Here is a 19176-nt window from a genome sequence, read left to right on the forward strand (position 1 = left end):
CACTTAGCTGAGCATTCACAGTATGGTTCATTATCTTTATCCACCCCTATCTCTACCTCCCTCAAAAGCTTCTGCTCTTTTCCTTGTGTTGGGCAATAGCATACCAATGGGACAAGCCCGGCATGTAGTCAGTAGGCAATGTGACATGGACTCCCCTACCTTCTATGGAGCTTCCCCAATGACCTTCTTCACTGTTTATCCTCTTCTCAGGCACTAGTTTGCTGAGGGAAAGGAAAAGGGGGTGGCTTTATGTGCTTGTCCTTTGGCCCTTACTCATGATCCCCAGCAGGGTTCCAAGCACATAACAGGCCAGGGTATAAAGAGATGTGGAACCCCACTGGAGTAGGAGAGGGGCAGTGAGGAGATGGGGGACAAAAAAAAAAGAAAAGAGAAAAGAAGAGAGGGGACTGATCACTGCATTGCTGAAATGCCCTTCTCAGCATCTCTCATTATAGATATCCCCTGCCCTTCGCTTCCAGCACAATCTGGTCCATCAGCAGTGGCTCTCAAACTTTTTGACTAAGACCCACACTCATAAATATATTTTACACTACAGCCCAAGAAAAGTTTCAGCAAACAATACTTACACCTTTCATATTTGGCTACTCTGTGCAAAGCACTCATGATTTCTATTCTGTTACTCTTTTATTTCTTTGAAAGAAAATTTTGATCACCACCCATTGTATTGATTTTACAAACCATGAGTGGATTGGGACCCTCAGTTTGAAAAACACTGACCTACTTGCAACCTACTGATCAAGAGACCTCTCTCTCTTTCTACCTCCGTACCCTTTGTAAAAGTCCAATTCTATTTGAGATAGTCAACACAATCCTTTCCTGCAAGCTTCCAGAGGCAGAAAATCTTAGCAAGTTCCGGCCCTCTGAAGTCCTCACATGAGCAGCAGCCCTCCCCCACCCTCTACTGCCCGGGTAAGTCTCTAACAGGTACGTGGGCGCTGTATCTGTTAAGACAGGTGGCACGTGTCCTGGAAATCCTAGTTTCTCTAAACACAAGTTTCGATAGAAATATAAAGAAACAGGAGTGAGAGGATTAACTAGGGGAAGAAGAAACGCGGAGGAAAGCATAGAAGGGAGTCTCTCCAAGGATCCCGGTCCCCAGCCGGAGCTCTGTCCAGTCCCGCTGAGCACGCCAAACAGAACTCGGCTAAGCTAAGAGGGCAGCCAGCCACCGGCAGTCGGTGTCTTCAAGGGAGGAAGGAGCGCTCCCGGCGGCAGGCAGAGAGGCGCACTGGCTGCCCCACTGCCCTTCCGAGAGCGCAGCACTCTTGTGGCCACCTGACGAGTCGCTTCCTCCGGCTCCCGGGCCTAGGGCTCAGAACTCGCGGTGCGAGATCGGAAAGCGCGGCCAGGATGCGCGCCTTCTCTCCTCGGAGCTTGGGAGTTGAGAGCACACGTGCGGGGCACGCGTGTGGCACAGATGCGTGGGCCCCTCTCTCGGCTCTTCCCGCGGTGTGGATGCGCCCTGGCGCCTCTGCCCCACCCTTTTGTGCTCCCCCACAACTGGAAAAAAAATGGTTCCCCCCCACGTAATGTGGAAGAATGCCCCGGAGACCCAAGGCTGACCACTGATGGGTGGGTGCCAGAGGAGTCGGGGGCGCGCTCGGCCGCACGTGCTCGCGCCCTGACGCACCGAACCTGTCCAAGCGGCGTCGGGAACCTGTTGCGGCCTCCGGCTCTGGGGGACCCGACAGGGAACAGCTGGGGAAAAAAAGCAAGAAGCAGCTGGGGAGGGCAGAGGAGGAAAAGGAGGAAACAGAGAGTTAACCTAGGCGAGTGTGTCCTAATTGTTCCCAGGCTCCCTCGGCAAAGTCTTTGACGCAACCTGCGGAGTCAAACTCTTAAGTCTCCAAAACGCAGTGGGCAGAGGGAGCGCTTGCGTCTCCACATTCACCCTCGGCCGGACCGCGCGCAGGCACGTCCTCTTCAGTAATCCTGGGGCCTCGAAATCAGACCACGCTGCACGGGGGCCTAGTGAGAAAGCGAGGGGAGGGGAGTGAGCTGCTGGGGCCTCGCTCTCCGGAGTCCTCCCGCCGCCGTCGGTTGGGCCGGGAGCGCATGTCGCGGCTGGGAACAGGGGTGCGGCTCTCCTCCTTACTTCCCCGGGGTGGGGTGGGGCCCTGCGCCCCAGCGCTCCTGCTCACCCACCGCTCCAGGAGGCGCCCTCCGACAGAAGAGGGACTTGCCCTTAAGGAAACGCAAGATTAAAGTGGGAGAAAAGTCCTTGCGGGCCCAAGCGGTCGTTTCCAGTCGTGCTCAGGAAATACACTAAGGGAAAATGACGTTAAATAATAACCTCACCGTCCTAAATGGTTGCGTGTGATATCCAAGTAGGGATTTCTAGTAAAATCTAAAAGTAAAAATGAAAGGCGGATTTCTGTGTTTATTATTAAAATCGAATTACTAAAAAATGATGACCTTGTTTGGAATTCATATCTTTCTTTCCCAGTAAAGTCAGCCAATATCGACTGAACGCCCCCCGCCCCAATACAGCTATACGAATCGTGATCGCTCCGGTTCGAGTTCTGTCACATGCACGGATCTAAGCAGAACCTCTGCCAAAGACTGTTGCACCGGGCGCGCCCTTTTTAGTAGTTGCTGAGACCTCTGGGAAGGAACGGTTGGCTGGGAGTTGGCTGGGACGCCCCCTCAACCCCATCTCTCCTCTGTGGGACTCCAAAATTGAGTCAGGTCCTGACTCACGGGGTGCACAGGAATTGGATTGCTGAGAAATTCCAGGGCGCGCCCTCGAAGCGACAGTTCCTGTTCCTGAATAGCGGTGACAGGTGGAAGGGGGGGGGGTGCTAAGAAGATATCTTAGAGATAGATACTCCGTCCTAGACCTCTGTTCAAACAGCAAAATAATACTGAAGAAAGTTTTTAAATCCGCGGTGCTAGACACCCTCTTTTCCCCCTCGCGCGCTGATAGGACCCGTCTCCATTTCTGAGGTGGCTGCAGGCACACACGGCCTCCAGACGGGCGCCTGTCTCCCCGAGAGAGGCGAGGCCGGCCGGGAAGACCCCCAGCCCTCACTCTCCGCTGCCACCTCCGGGCTGCCGCGCCGCGGATAAAAAAGGAAACGGACGTGTGTGCGGAGTCGGCGCGGAGCTTGCGGCGCGAAGATGCGCAACACGCGCGACGCCCAGAAGTGCTCTGGTGTTGCTACCCTGTGTGCGGCCTGTCGGGATGGAAATGTATCCTGTCCTGGAAAACTCTGTATCAAAATATTACCATGAAATACAACTTTTTCCTCACAGACCTGTTCATATCTTGGAAGTCTTCACTGCCGACGCCTAGGCTTAAAATATAATTAGATAATTGGATATTCGTGTAGACGCACTGACATCGACAAAGCCAAGAGAGTCTCAAGGCAAAGTGAAATTGAACCTTCAAGTGACATTCTTAAGTTGGCAAGAATATGTTTCTCCTCGTCGGGCCCCTTGCACGCTGAGAACTAGTGTCCCTTAAGACCTGTGATTGATATTTTTAGTGGAGGGGGCACCCAAACTCTCTAGGGACGGAGTCATGCACCAAAAGGAAATACACATGATAAGGTCATTGGGTGCTGCTATTGCTGCAGTGTGCTATCCCCGTCCTGGGTCAGGCGTCTCTCTTGTTAGAACCAGAAATGCAAACTTCCCTCTCCTCTCACTTCACTCTGTCTCTGTGTCTCTCTCCCTCTCTCTCTGTCTCTCTTCCCCCCCCCCACCCCACTTCCCAGCGAAAGATCAAAGCAAGGGTCCCCTGAGCACCTAGAGAGACCGCGGAGGTCCTCTGGACGGCGGAGAAGCCTAACCCACCAAGTAGCAGGCAGTAACTCTGCTCACCGGTGCTTTGAATTAAGGGCATCTCTCCATAAAGTCAGGGCGTTCTAAGCATCCACTCAAAGTGAGTCTAGACTTAAAATTAGACCTTTCAGACCTGAGAAGTGGATGGTCATATCCTCAGAACAATGATTATGTATTTTCCATAGCTGGAACGATACACGATAACTTAAGAGGACGTGGGAAGATGAGAGTGATCTGAAGCCTTCATTATAAAGTTTTAATTTCTTTCTGAGGAAGTCCCATACAACGTCTGGATTTTGCAATGCGGAGTTGTCTGTTGCTTTTCGTGGGCTTTACTCATAGAAAGACTAGGGCAGGCTAAGTCCTCAACTGCGCGGATCTCGGAAGATGCAGGAGAGATGCTTGCAAGGTTCTTTCCTCGTACAACCCGGTGCGCAGCCGGCAGTTGGAAATTGACTCGATAACTGTGAAGCAGTAAAAGCACTGGCCACTTTGCAATTTAGAAATTACAGCTGAATGTACGAGGAGCCGGTGCAATCTACAGGCGGACTTGGAAGAGTCCTCCCTCCCTCCTTTCACCCCAATTCTCCGGAGGCACACTGCCTAACACCTCATTGGCCTCGGGTGGTGCGCAGTCGCTTCCTTAAGGGAGAACCCTCAAAAGAGTTCGTTTCTGGGTTCAACTCTCGGGGATTCCGACTCGGAATGTAATTGTCTCAGGGCTGGAGGCACCTGGGAGACGAGCCCTGACGGCTCTGCAGACTCCCAGCATTTCTAAAGAGATTTCTCTTTCTCTCTGCTTATTAGTGTGAGGCTTTGGTTGGACAGAAGTTGTGAAAATAAAAGGAAATGGCAAGCCCCATCTTTTCAAAAAAGTCAGGAAATTGGATATTTCGCTTATTATTTAATCCTTTTTGTGACCACCTACTTTTGCCCCTCAGAGCTACCTGCAGAGAAACGTATCTGGTTAAAATAACCTTAAATTATCACCAAACCTGCCTTCTCTCTTTTTCTCCCACACACAAAACCTGTCTTTAAAAAAGGGAGCGGGGGAGGGAAGCAAAGTAAAACCACCTAAGAACTCTTGCGGCAATTTACTGGCAATTTCTAACTTTGCGTTTTAAAAACAGTAACACTCTGAATTTCAGTGCCCCAGAAGCCATCTGTAATTCATTAGGGTCAGCGAAGAAGATGGTCCCCATCTTGTGATAAGAATTCACCGTGAGCCTGAAGCAAATCAGGCAGGACCTCCACTGCCCAAGGACCAGGATGTTGAGCAGAAGGAAGCTCAGACCTTAAGAGGGTGTCTACAGCGTTAGTGGCTTTCTTTGCTAAAAGTTGGTGCTGGGTGGAATCCTGGAGGCTGTGGTATAGATTACTTGCACCAGACTCAGCTTCTGACAAATGGCTATTTTATAATTTATCTGGAAAACTTTAAAGAAGGAGATATTATGCTAAAAGTGCAAAGTGTACATCATCGCTATCCACTGAAGGAGGACAACAAAAAGTTGTAAGAAACACCTCTCCTGAGTTCTGCTGTATGCTAAGACCACTGACCCAAGGCCCTTGCTTGGCCCTTCTTCCAAGACCCTTTACAATGGTAATCAGTAGAGGAATTGGAAAAATCAGAGATAATGTACAACACACTTCAAATCCATATTAACTTCCTGAGTCTTAAAAAGATACTCCCTCAACATTCTGCAAGACAAAAACTTGAGAGGACTTCAGACCTTGCAGAACTTCAAAAGCTACCTGGTCTCCTAAACTTCTCTTCTGAAAGCTGCACTTACTAGCAAAATTAACAAAAGAGTTAAGATATCCTCAGTTGATTCTGATAAATGCAGGTTGACACACTCAAAAATTCTGGTTGAGGAAAAATATTGTACTGAATTTTCTGGATAATTAGTTCAATTCCCCAGGTTCTTTTGCTAGAATAGATCTAGGCTGTCAGTTTGAAACTCAAATGTTGAATAAGTGACCTATCCTAAATCAATCTCCAATTCTATTATTATATATTGCTGTTTAGTCATCATTTCTTCCTGACCCAGAAAGAAGACAAAATTCTGTTCATTTACATAGTTTATTGTTGTAAACATTAAAATTGTCTTTCTCAAAGAAAGAATTTATCAGAAAAAAAAATCAGCGTCTCTAACTGTCATACACCATAGAAAAAAAGGCAGTGACTCATATCATGTGCCATACTGGAAATATACAAAGAAAAATACTACAGAATATGGCAATATTAAAATTCTTACTCAAACATAAAATAATATATTAACTGACAATTTTAGACATTTAAAAAAAAAACAAAAAAAATTCAAAGTGCTCAGTAATTTCCAGGGAGTTATGTCTATTATAAGCACTCTGGAAACAGTCAAAAGCTGCTGCATGCAAGTTTTGTTTAGCTTTAGACAACAAAATAATCAAGATATAAACTTTCTTTTATCAACATCAACGGTACATACAACACTTACAAACAAGGAATGTTGGACGGTGTTACAAACACTATGTGTCCCTTTTGTCAGGATTTTCTGATGTGTAATACTTGTGCCCACCTATTTTACAATTGAGAAAATGTTTAAGCTCAGATAACTACCAATCTTTATAAAATCTAACAGACTACATAGTGTCTGAAATACTATTTATATAATATAGACATTACTGAAATAGCAAGTGCCTATAGCATTTTCAACCTAGAATCAACATGCTTGTCCCTTTTTTGTGTAGTTCTTTTTTTCTTTTTTTCTTTTTTTTGCAAACACACTTATCTTTTAGAATTTGTAATATGTATTCATAAATAGGCACAAAATAATTTAAAAAGCCAAACTGCATTGGGTAAATTTACAAGCCTTTCCCTTCTTCAACTCATGCCACCCACGCAACATTTAGTTTTACTATATATTACAGCTTTCTTTACAGCAGAAAACTTTGAAGTCTTTTAAAGGGCAATACTTGTGGGTCCCCTTACAATGTGTGAGTGACTCTGTGTTGTGTGTGTGTGTGTATTACATTTGTCTTAACTGCAACAACCAAACATGGTCAAACATCTCCCATCATACATTAGGAATCTTTCTTCTGAACAATAAACTGATTTTTAAACTGATAATAAAAAGTTTATACCACTGTACTGTGTGTAGTCCGTGTTCTAAATCCAGGATGCCCCGGAGCCAAAATGCCCTTTCAGGTTCTGCCTGCAGGTTAGGAAATAGCAACAGTTTTTGTTGTTTTGTTTTGTTTTTGTTTTTTTCTTTAAGGATCAAGGGACTGGGATTTTATGGAGGGGGTGGGGGCCAGCTAGAGCTGAGGCAGCTCATGGGGATATCTCTGCCTTGTGACTTGCCCCCTCTGGATAGTTTTAGGTTTCTTTCCAGTTCCTTTGAAGTGCATGGGAGGAGGTCTTAGAAAGGTAAAGTGTCCAGGAAAAGTTTGTCAATTATTGCTGGCGGTGGTACCAAGTCTTCTAGTTTCAGGTAGAAAATGCGCTGGAGCCCCTGTGTGCAAAGAGTACGGAGTTCTGGGAGCTTCCCCAACAGTTTGGACAAATAGTTGGGGCGGTTCAACCCCCCATTATTGAAAGTCACATGGTCTTTGAGACAATTTACAATCTTGTTTTGCAGTTCTTCCACTCTCTTGGGTTCCTTGAGCCCGTGTCTCTCTGCAGAAAACACAATCAGAAACAAAAGAGGAACACACAAAGCAGTTAGCTAGCTGGCAGAAGCAGGGAGGATCAGTGGCAAGGGAAAACCGGGACAAATCCTGGTGGGCAGTTTTGGAGACGTGCCCTGCACTTGAAGTACTGACCTGTGACCATAGCCAGGGCAGCAATGCAGGAGAAGGCAGAAATGTCGATGTTCATATTCTGCAAGTTGGAGGAGAATTCAACAATGGAGTCAATCCATTCCCCAAAGCCACGAACGCATTGCAACCTGTGCAAGACCACCCCATTGCAAAAGATGAGTTTACCCTCCACTGGGTTGGACCTGCAATTAATACCAAAGAGAGAGAGGGGAGAAAAAGAGAGAGAGAAAAGCTAAACAACTAATTACTTGAAGAGCAATAAATGAGGGATTTAGAGGTACCTAATTACGGAAGAGTTAATAAAATGTAGACCAGTAGACCTTGAAAGGGTTTAATTTCATAACAATCAAGAACGCCCCCTATCCCACTTCCATTCCATTCATCCAAGGCTTCTGGTCTCACTCCTTCCCTTCTCTTCCTTTTGTCTACTATCTTTTCCTTCTTCTACCCCTCTTTCATTTTCCTCTTCTGTCCTTTTCTCTTTCCCCCTTTGATTCCCCTTTTCCTCTTTCTTTCTCTTCTTTATTCCTCTCCTCCTCCTTTCCCAGCCTCCCTGGGTTGCCTCCTCCATTACCTGTACGCTAATCGAAGCACGAACAGTTCTAAGAAAGCTGATTCAAAAAGCAGGTCTTGGTCGGCTTTGGGCAGGTCAGCGAAGCCCGGGATCTTCTCAGCCCAGCCCCTGATGATCTCCATGGAGCCAGTCAGGAGATCATAGAACTGCTGGATATGCTGAGTGTCATCTCCACCCATCTGATAGTCAGGGTTCGCCTGGAACTGGAATTTCATTTTAAAAAGCACTTAATGAGGTTCTCTAAAATATATAACCCGTGAAATTGCTAACCCCGCTTCTAGTAGGGGAGCCAGGTTTTTATAACAATTAAACCTCTCTCTGACCAGTAAGGAAATTAGATGTTCCGGGGCAATTAATTCAATTAGGGATGGTGCTATGAGGTCGCTGCTTTAAATATGTAAATTACCATTTCCATACGGACTAAATACAGTGCCATCCAGCCCTGGGAAATGTTCACCCTTATCTCCACAAAACAATTGACACGTTAGTATTCATGCCAGTCCCAGAGTGGGTCTCGAGCAGAGACGCCCTTTGCAAATCTTAATAAAATTGCAGTGGCTTCTAGGTTTGCCCGACATACTTCCTCCAATTAAAGCCCACACATTTCTCACAGCTGGGGCAAAAAAGGAATCTGACCACTTGATTCCCCACCCCATTGCCACTCCTTATACCTTTCTCCTTCCCTTCCCCAACCCCCAAGCAGGCATCCCCTACCCGGAGGGTGCCACAGAGGATGAGGATTAAAGCATCTCTATGGAAGATTGGGGATAAAATCCAAGTGGGGGGCATTTTGCACTCCTCTGGTTTGGGCATTAGAGGCATTAGTGTGTGAGTATATGTGTGTACGATGGCAGTGAAAAGGAGGGCTCCCAGAGATGTGATCACTGTGGCCTGTCCTCTCTTCTCTGTCTGTCTTCGTGTCTACACTCCCAGCAACATGGTTTGTCTGTCGCCTGTCTCCTGTGGCTCTGCTTAGGGCTGCAAAGCCACAGCCTTGCTTGAGTCTGGGGCTTAGTGATGGGTGTGGGAAGGGGTCCTGCCCATCTGTCGGTTTGTCCACATGCTACCCCCGCCAGCTTCTTACCCTGGAATAGTCCAGGCTGGTCATAGCCGGGTTGGAGTCGACATGGGCCCTGACGAGGGCACTGATCAGACTCACCGGGGGCGAGGGGGGAGAGGGCTCCTGTGGGCTCTTCGGTTTCGAGGGCAAACGACCTCTCCGGCCTTTTAAACTGTCCGTGCGAACCACTGCAAAGGAATAAATGGGTTAGCGTCGCTCCCCCTAGCGGGACCCAGCTGCCGCCTCGGCCCCTCCGGGGGGAAGGCCACAGCCACGGGGCGCCCAGCAGGGCTGCGCAGGGTCCCACCGCTTGTAAAGCCTTCACTGACGTGAAGCATTAAAAAAAAAAAAAAAAAAAAAATGTGGGGTTGTTTTATGTCTTCTTCCAAATGGGCGAGAAGGGCCTGGCTGCTTTCTCCAGGGCAGGATGGGCAAGCAGGCAGCTGCGGGGTCAGCGAGGCCCGACGCGGATGAGGGGGAACCCGGAGACACCCCCCCCCCAACAACCCCCCAGCGCTGGGAAGTGGAAAATAGGACTGGAATAGGAGCGGCAGTTTCCCGCGGGCGCAGACGGGGGAGTGGGCTGCTTGTCCCGACCTACCTTCTTTGACCATCCCAACAGCCAGGCACTTCTGAAATCGGCAGTACTGACAGCGATTCCGGCGCCGCTTGTCCACTGGGCAGTTTTTATTTGCTAAACACACGTATTTTGCGTTTTTTTGTACCGTGCGCTGCAAAAGAAGACAATATAGACCGATTTTCTTTTTTTTTCTTTTGAAAATCCAGCGACCGAGGGAATCCAGGAACAATTTCTGAATGGCTGGGATCTACACTCCTCCCCACAAACAAACACATACACACAACTCCTTTTAATTTTTTTTCCTTTTCCTTTTCTTTCTCTTTCTTTTCGTTTTCCTCCCCCAGGGCATTTAACAGGAGAAAATTGATAGCGTTAACATTTGAGCTAACCTTGCCGCTCCTTGCTGTGTTTTATATGCCAAGAGAAGGAGAAGGAGACGCTCAGTAAATACAAATCCGTGGGCATTCATATTATTTACATTCCTTGGAGACCTTCTCTATTTAAAATGATAAGATTATTCAATCAGGATGGCGAAATAAAGAGATCACTTAATTTGACCACAGGGAATTCTGTTCCACTTGGTTAGCTCAGACACGGTTCTCTGTCCTAACCAATTTCAATCTGAACAGAGAAGACAGCTCCTAGCACATGCAAATGACCCTCTTCCAACTCAGGCTTCTGCAACTTCGGGCTGGGGCCTGCCGGGGTCAGCTGCGTGCGGGGGGGTGGGGGGGTGGGATGCGACCCCAGGTCTCCCGGTCTAGCTACTTCCCTTTCTCAAGCACCCAGAGGCCTCGGCCATAGGCCGTGGGCGGCTGCAGGGCAGCCTCCGCGGACCCCGGGAGTTGCACGAACTAGGACTGGGCTGTCTGCACCACCGCCGAGCGCGCACTCCGAGGCTCCCGGCACTAGGGGGCCCCTACCTGTCTTCTCCGCCCCCGTCCTCGCTCACCTTAAAGAAACCTTTGCAGCCCTCACAGGTGCGCACGCCATAGTGTTGGCAGGCCGCGTTGTCGCCGCACACGGCGCACAGCCCCTCGTTGGAGGGGGAGCCCCGCGACGGCGGCGAGGGCACCTGCGTGTCCAGCAGCTGCGACGCGTGGCCGATCTGCAGGCCTGGGAAGCCCATGGACGCGGGCTTTCGGATGGGGTTGGGCACAGCGAAGGTCTGCCCGTCCACCACGTGGTGGCTGCCCGCCTGCTCCGGGTTCATGGGGACGTGCAGGGGCCCGTCGAAGCGCATCTGGCAGCTAGACACAGGGGTGCCGGGAGGCGATTGCTTAAATGAGAAGAGGGAGAGGCGGGAGACGGGCGTTTTCCTCTGCTCGATCATGTGCGTGGTGGCCACGTAGTTCTGATGGAAGTTGTGGAGAGAGCCTGGGTCGTCCCACATGGGGCTGTGCTGCACTTGGAAGCCCGGGGTGGTGGGCGTCGGGGGCGAGGAGGGCTTGTAGTAAACCGACCCGGAGTGCGGCATCATCTCCTCGGACTGGGGGGGCAGGTGGCTGTGTTGCTGGTAGTTGTGCATCTGAATGTCTTCTACCTTAATGGAGGACTGCTGTCCGGAGAGGGGCATTTGGTACAAGCAAGGTGGCTTGACGTCGTAGCCTGTGCTGTAGTTGTCCATAAAGGTACTGAAGCTGGGGAGAGAAGTGGTGGCAGTGATTTCAGTGTTGGTGAGGTCCATGCTAAACTTGACAAACTCTGGAGTTAAGAAATCGGAGCTGTATTCTCCCGAAGAGTGGTAACTGTAGCTCTGAGAAGCGGGGCTGGCTCCTTGAGGCGAGGACCCATACTGCGCCTGAACACAAGGCATGGCTGGAAATGAAACAGGGTAATATACACTCAGCCTGGTCAACTGAACACTTTCTCCCAGGCTCGGGTACACCTGGAGCTACACCGGCAGCCCGCGGCGGTCAGAGAGCATGTAGGGACGCGAGAGGAAGGGCGGAGAGCGCGAATGCTGTGGGGCAAAACAGTGCAGGGCATGGAAAGGCTGGTCCAAGGAAGACCCAGAGCTAGAAAGCTTTTGAGGGTCTCTATTCCCGTATATTTCAAACGCCTCCCTCTTCACCCCCTCACAAAAACAGTCCCGCTAATATGAGCCTTTTCTCTGAAGCTAGGGTTCAGCAAGCTTATTCTAGAAATGAGGTTGAATTGCACAATGAGAATGTTGTTCCTGATGATGATGGGCCGGGAAAATATTAAGTTACAGAGTTTGCTGAGGAAGATCGTATTGCCCTGTTTCTTGATGTTCAGGGAACTCGGAGGAAGGAAAGAAAGAAATGAAGTTGCACTAACCTTCAGCCAAATTACAGGCGTTTTCGAGGAAATTAAAGGTGGACAGTGTCGTAATTCAACGAAGGACAAAGTTTCCAAGATTTTTAGAAAAGCAATGGTGAGTCCAGCCTGTCGGATCTCCTCCCTGAAATACAGACACAGGAAGCTTCAGGGTGACTTTCCCGACAGATTCAGCTGGCCATCTGTAGGGTCACCAGGCAAGCCCTTCTATGCCCTCCTTGATTGTTTCATTGTGTTGCCTTTACCAAACTTAGCAGTTAAAATGAATGTGTAGAAGAGATGATTGTAAACAACACAAAATGCCACCCATTGCACTGTGTAAATCCTTGCAGAGAGAGGGTTCTGAAGGAGAAAAGGTACTTCATGTACTTACTTAATACTTGTGATGTAATAAATTGGACCCTAAAATGTGGGGGTGGGGTGGAGGTGGGAGTGGAAGTGGGGATGGGAGGGTAGTGTCATTTCCATTTTAGTTTCATTCAGACCCAAATAAGAAGAAACTAGAGCTTAATAAAATACAGCATTGGATTTCTCCTAAATTTTTCTGTGGTGAAACTAGCTTTTCTTTCGGGAGGGGGTAAAGAAAGTAGAAGTCATAAATATAATATGAGAAAATAATCTCTCCCTCCATCCCTATGCATTACAGAATGCCCTCAAGGCCTGGGCAGCCCTGAAGGCAATCTGCATGGAAGCATCTGGATTTCCTAAGTGTTTTTGACAGAACACTGGGACTGAGGATACAGGTGAATTGCCATTCACTTCTCCAGGAAACTTGTTTTTCAACATCTTTAATGGCCAAGGGGTGGGAAGGGGAGACCCTATTTTTTCCAGGAGCATCTTAGGTCAATTGCAGAGGGAGGGAAACACTGCTTATCTGGTATTGGCACCAAGGTTAGAAGCGCTTCCCAACATAGGAAGCCGAACACCTTGCCTATACAGCCTTCCACAATCTGCCTACCTGCCGGTGGAACAAGGCAATCTTGTATCCTAGTAATTTTCAGATGTTGCCACTTGGAAGACATTCTAGAGCATAGACAATCTTATTACTAATGAAAAAAGCCAAACATCCGCTCCTTCTATTCTCCTCCCCCCTCCCCCATTACCTTGCTTCCTGGGGAGGAAGGTTAATCAGAAAAAGTAAAAAGAAAGGAGACCCATGACACACACAGCCTTTGAGAGCTATATGCCTGTGCTGGATATTAACCTCCTGGTAACTTCGCAGCTTCATAACTGTACTCTTTCTTCTCTGTTTCTCCGCTGTCTGTCTCTCTCTCTCTGACGTATTCACATACACAAGCACGGCATGTGTCAAAAGCAGAAATTTCAGGCAACTTAGTAATAGGACACTCTACGAACACCAACACCACCCCTCGTTCAATAATACTCAGGAAACACTGGCACGCCAGCCAGCCGCGGTGACACAGTTCCCAAGCAACACATAAACTGGAGAACTTTCTCCCTGTCACTTTGTGGGTAGCGTCCAGGCCCCTCGTATATACAGGACTTGGGAGTCTCCTTGTCCGATGGTCACAATCAATTCCACTCTAAGAGCAAACTTTGGGCACATATCCCCGGGCAAGTCCACAGCTCCCCAAACTATGCAAGTCTCCCATCCACGTCCACCAATGAGGAGCCTAGAAGCCTCCTGGGAGCCAACTCCCCCCTAGTGCCAAAGCTGGAGTTCGGACAAATGACCGCCGTAGCCGCGCGCACTTATTCCCCATCCTCCGGCCCCACTCGCGCTCCGACCCTCTGGCGCCCACTTCGAGAAAACCCGTACCACCCATGTGGAAAGAAGAGACGTGCAAAAGAAGAAAGAAGGATAAAGGAACTCGAGCTGCACGGGCTGTACCTACTCACTTAGGAGTTCTCCGCGTCTCTCTTCATTCATTCAACTCCGCCGAAGTGTAGTTCCCTCCGGGAGTCCTGGTAGCAGGGTCTGGGAGGGGTGGGCGAGAGGGGCGAAGGTAACCTAGTCGCCAGGAGCCGGGAGGGAGCAGGAGAAGGCGGCCGGCTGGGCAAGAGAGCAGGACCGCGGAGCCTAGCGCGAGCCGCCGGGCGGACTGGCCCTGGCCGCCAATGTGCCTTTGTTTATGTGGCTCGCGCTGCCGCTGCCAACATGCACCTAAAGTCTCCGCGCGTCAGCGCGCGTCAGCGGCCCGCCGCCCAATCGCCGCGCCGCCGCGCTCCCCGGACTCCTGGCCGGCTCTCGCTTTGGTATATTTCCGACCTGACGTCACGAGCAGGGCCGATTTTAAGGTGGGAACCGTTCTGGGTTCACCTTGGTCGCCAGCTTGGTTTTTTTTTTCTTTCTTTCTTTTTCTTTCTTTCTTTTTTTTTTTTTTCCGAAAGAGGTGTGACCTCTCCACTCAGGTCCGCGCAGCCCGCAGCACCGCGACATCTCACCTCGCCTTCCCCTAAACCCCGGGCCACCGCTGCCGCCCGGCGGCTCACATGTGGGGGAGGGTGCAACAAAAGCCCCTGGCGGAAGGGAACGCTGGCGTGGGCCAGGTAGCCAGCACCTGGACTGGTGAGGGATGGGGTGTGCCTGGCAGTGCCCTAACCTCATGCACTTACAATTGTCACCCCCCTTAGCTGAAGCGCGGACAGATGTCCCATGACCCGAGAAGCTCAAAGGGTTCAGGCAATTAAGGTGGGATTTCCCTAGCCCGATGCATATCCCTATTCTCCCTTTTCCTGTCCAAGGCCTTCTCCTTTGGCGTTAGCATTCTCTCTCTCTCTCTCTGTCTCCCCGCCCCCCTCCCTCACACAGACACACACAGTCCAAGGTGGAAGGGACTGGGTAGGGCCTGTTCTCTATGTTCCCTTCTTCCCTTGCAGTGCCCACGTGCAAGCGAGGACGTGGTGCGTGGAAAGGGGAAGAGAGGGCAACAGGGAGACAGTGACCCAGCCCTTTAGGGATCCCGAAAGTCAGAGTGAGGCATCGCCCACTTCCCGTTCGCAGACAATACAGCCGAGCAGCGGGCAACAGGTGCGCCTTCAGCAGAAAGGTGCTCGAACCTCACCTTTGGCCAACACTGATACTTTCGACACTCCTCAATGCCCACCAACTCGTACCCTAACACAAGTTGTAGAGAAATAAATCAACCCTCCTCTGAAGCACAAGGGCTCTCGAAGCCTCGTCTCAGAGCCAAGAGGGAAAGACAAAACATGGGGAGAGGGCGGGGTGGGGTATCTCCGCTAGCGTAAAGTTGTGCGCCCAGCCCTTCCAGGAGAGGGACCCGGTGCACTGTGGTAGCTCGCCGCACCCCCGCGGCCGCCCCAGTCACCGCCGACTCCACTTTGCAAGCCAGTCCACCCACCAGGCTGAGGGCGCGAGGCGCTTTCTAGCAAAGGAGACGCCGCTTCTCCCGAGAGCGAGCCCCCTTCGCTTTCCTCGGGCCGGAGCAGGGCGGGCCTCTCAGGGCTTCTCCCGGGGACGCTGGAAGAGGCTGGGACGAGGGGAGAGAGGGTTCCGAAGCGTCCCCCTCTCTGGCCGCGAAGAGTTCCAGCCGCCCCACCTCCCTCGGCGTGGCTCGCTTCCAGGCTGCGGGAGCCCCTTGGCGACTCCCCCCGCCCCCAATCCTGGTGTTCCCTGGATGGGCCAGAAGCGCCGGGGAACTATCCGCGTTCTGGAGCTGCTCAGCTCTAATCTGCACCCCAGCCTTTGCTCGCTCCCCAGCGGCTGGAGAGGCGTAGCCATCAGGTGTCCTGCGACTGCCTGGGGAAGCCGGGGGCTCTTCTGCGCCGCAGCCTCTGGAAAACCTGCGTGACCACCTTAAGTTTCCCCCAGATGTTGCGACTGCCGCTGCTGCCGCCGCCGCCTCCGCGGCTCAGCGGTGCCCCAGCGGGCCGGAGTACAAATAAAACCAGGAAGTGTGTGTGTGTGTGTGTGTGTGTGTGTATGAGAGAGAGAGAGGGTGTGTGTGTGTGTGTGTGTGTGTGTGTAGGGGGGGCTGTTATGGCGAGTGAGGATGTGTGAGTAGGGGGAAGAGGGGAGGAGGGCGAAGAATAGCCTATTAGCATGAGCTCGGTAGCGTCAGCGCCCCGTGGGCAGGAGCGATTCCATGCGAACGAAAGGGAAAAAGTGAGAGTTTGGAGAGCAGGGGAGAAGGAAAGGGGTGGGGGTGGCGGTGACGCAGGGGCGCAGGCATTGACGCACCCGCGGGGCTGGGCCCAAAATAGCAGCGGCTCTAGCTCGGTGGCGCCCTCCCGGGTTCCCTTCCTCTTCCGCGAGGGAGCAGGGCGCTGCCAGGAGGAGCTTTCCTTGATCCCAGCGGTGGGCCAGGCTCCTGGCAGCTATTTTCAGGCAGACGGAAACTCAAGCGCAGCCACGCTGGGGTGGCGGTTATTATTTTTTAATACACTCCTCGGAAAGCGGGGGCCAGGAGAACTTTAAGGTTGTAACTATCACCCTCCACACACAAATAACGCCCATCTACGTAGATACATTCCCTGCACAAGTTCCTCCTCCTTTATGGCCCTTAAAAACACTTGGCTTTAGCCTGGGTTGAGTCTGCGGACAACCTGAGAATTCTCTCTCTCAGAGAGTGGAAAGTGTTCTGGAGTTCTTACAGTGAGCTCTGAAGAAGACAAACATTGTAGCGTGGTCCGTCATTCTACAACAGCAACCTGTAGAGTCGGGCTTGATAGAGCCCTTGCCCAAGTCTTAATGCACCCAAGACTGAGAGGCAGTTTTCACAGCAGCTATTATAATTATTAGTAGTAACTGGAAATGGAGGGGTTAGATAGAACATTAAAAAGAGGGAAAAGGTGGACTTTTCCCCTTGCATCCTACAACTTGTATGAGTTCTCTCTCTTCTTCAAATTCCTATTCTAGTTCCTGGGAAGTGTTACTTCTTAGGAAGACACACTGGACGCAAGACTGACAAACTCATTTAAACCAATTACTGGATAAGTTACTTCCAGGGTTAGCATTTTTGGTAGGGCTCAGATGTGCTCGGGGTGGGAAGCATACAACGCAGGCATCATAAAGTGTAAAAAAAGGACCCTGCTCAGAACTCCAGACTCCTGTGTCCCCCCGCCCCCACCAGATTGTGATGGAACGAAGTCTCAGTAGAACCGCCGATGTCTGTAATTGACTGATGCTGTCAGTAGGGGGCCTGACTCCACAACGTTCAGGACGATCACACACACACACACACACACACACACACACACACACACACACCCCTCACTCACCAGCTAGCTATTCACTACTTAGGCCAAACCCTAGGAGAGCAAGCTGCAGGCCCAAATATTCATACTGTGCTGGAATTCATAAATAACTACAAGTCTTTTATTCTTTTCTATTTTTCTTAAAAGGGGAAACAGTCTAACACTTGGAATTAGGTTCACAATAGATTTTCTTTTTTTCCTCCTGCCCATGTTTAACTCACTGTTAGGTCACAGGGGGAAAAAAATCAAAATAGTAATAAAATCTCTCATTTTGTCACCAAGTAGCTCAAATTGGCATATAGTTTGGAAAAATGAAAGCATGTTTTAAAATCCTATGATTACATGTTTAAATAAATTATAGTTTAGAAGAGGATTCCTGTGGGTGTATTTGCTAGTACATAAGAGAATGCTTTTGTGCACAGAGGTTTAATTACACATATAATGGAATCAAAATGTAGAACTGAACAACCTTTTAGAAAATGTTAAAAGGATGCTTTAGGCTAAAAGAAACTGAAATTTTGCATTTATATGACTACAACCCTTCAAGATTCTTTTTTAAACATAGGTTCTAGAATACAAACTACTTTGTAACTCAATTAGAATGACAACACTAGTTTTTTTCAGGGTCCAGATTCTGGATACAACTTTAAATTATTGCCATGTATAAATGTGTAAAGTTATTCCCAATGAAGTTCTCTTTTCTTAAGAAGTTAAAATAAATAGGAGTAAAAATTGGTCTTATGCATAAAGAGCTCCTTCTTTTGAAACCAACTAAATTAAGTGACAAAATTATTAATTCTATCAATATATGCTATTAGATGACCTCAGAAAAGCATTTAGAAAAGTCGTGTTACTACATTGTCTTTTATGATGTTAACCAATATTAAGCAGGATGCATTGACACATATGTAAAACATTTTTATAAAAAATCAATATAAATAATACGCTCACCTCTAAACCGAAGTATTTTATTTTATGCATGGCTAGACAGATTATACTTAATAAAATTGAGCTTTTGGTATAATTTAGAAAGCAAACATGGACGTAATCCCATAGGATTTTCTATCTTAATGCATGGGAAAGGGGTCTTTAGGGATTTCTTTCACGATTCTCCCAAAATGAACTCAGAGTAGCCCACCAATTCAGATATAGTGAATAGACATAACTGTTTTACTGCAAGAGTTGAGGTAACTTTAAGATACTTCCTAACAAAATTACTTAATGGAAACTATCTTAAACATTAAAATGAGATACATATTTAAGTTATATTTGGATAAATTTACATTCATGGCATTTGTTGCCACCAGCAGGAAATTTTACATTAGTGATAGAAATTTTCACTTTGAAAAAAAAACTCAGTTATGGAACTACAAAATCAGTTCTTAATGTTGAAGGTTTTGGGTTTTTTTTCCTTTTGCCATTTCATTTGCATTAATAGAATATTAATTGACCAACCATTTGTTCCTTTACTATAAGATGCTTACAAAACAAGTCCATTGCTTACCTGATATTCACATTTTGGGTAGCTGTGGCTTTTACGCAGTTTTATTCAGCCCATTTTTTTAACCAAAAAACACTAAATGCAAAATTATTTCTTACTTCAATTCAGAACTCAGTTCTAGAAATGTGTAAAGATGTGCAGAAAACAGCACTCTTTTTTTTCTAGAAGCATCTACTTGCAAATTAAAATTATAAAACCGAACATATGGTAAAGCCTCATGCCACTCAAAAAGTATTTTGCATAATAAAAATCCTTCATCTTCTCTCTAATGCTTGACTCTCAGTAACCATCTCCTAAACATTAGCTTTTAAACTAACCACTTAATTATTTTCTTCTTGTGTGTGTGGTAAAATACACATAACATAAAATTTACCATC

General features: G+C 48.6%; 1 protein-coding gene across 15 annotated transcripts; it reads right to left on the reverse strand.

Moving 5' to 3' along the window:
* Positions 1–5877: 5877 nt before the first annotated feature.
* NR4A2 (nuclear receptor subfamily 4 group A member 2) lies at positions 5878–16180 on the reverse strand. Of its 15 annotated transcripts, none has more exons than XM_064586561.1 (9): positions 13977–16177; positions 12121–12244; positions 10772–11620; positions 9841–9970; positions 9264–9427; positions 8180–8382; positions 7771–7787; positions 7609–7666; positions 5878–7462 (listed from the first exon to the last, which is right to left on the reverse strand). In XM_064586561.1, exons 1-9 carry the CDS (start codon positions 14009–14011, stop codon positions 7375–7377), a joined length of 1668 nt encoding a protein of 555 aa, XP_064442631.1. In that variant the 5' UTR covers positions 14012–16177; the 3' UTR covers positions 5878–7374. The 15 variants fall into 15 exon arrangements, 14 of the variants coding, with proteins under 14 accessions (XP_064442631.1, XP_064442623.1, XP_064442635.1 ...); XM_064586553.1 differs by having other exon boundaries at positions 7609–7787; positions 13977–14059; positions 15444–16170; XM_064586565.1 differs by lacking the exon at positions 12121–12244 and having other exon boundaries at positions 10772–11637; positions 13981–16180.
* Between the last annotated feature and the right edge of the window lie 2996 nt (positions 16181–19176).

This window comes from Mirounga angustirostris, unplaced genomic scaffold (genome assembly GCF_029215605.1).
Source record: "Mirounga angustirostris isolate CCGP_5_RB_7025 unplaced genomic scaffold, mMirAng1.0.hap1 SCAF_3, whole genome shotgun sequence".
NCBI lineage: Eukaryota > Metazoa > Chordata > Mammalia > Carnivora > Phocidae > Mirounga > Mirounga angustirostris.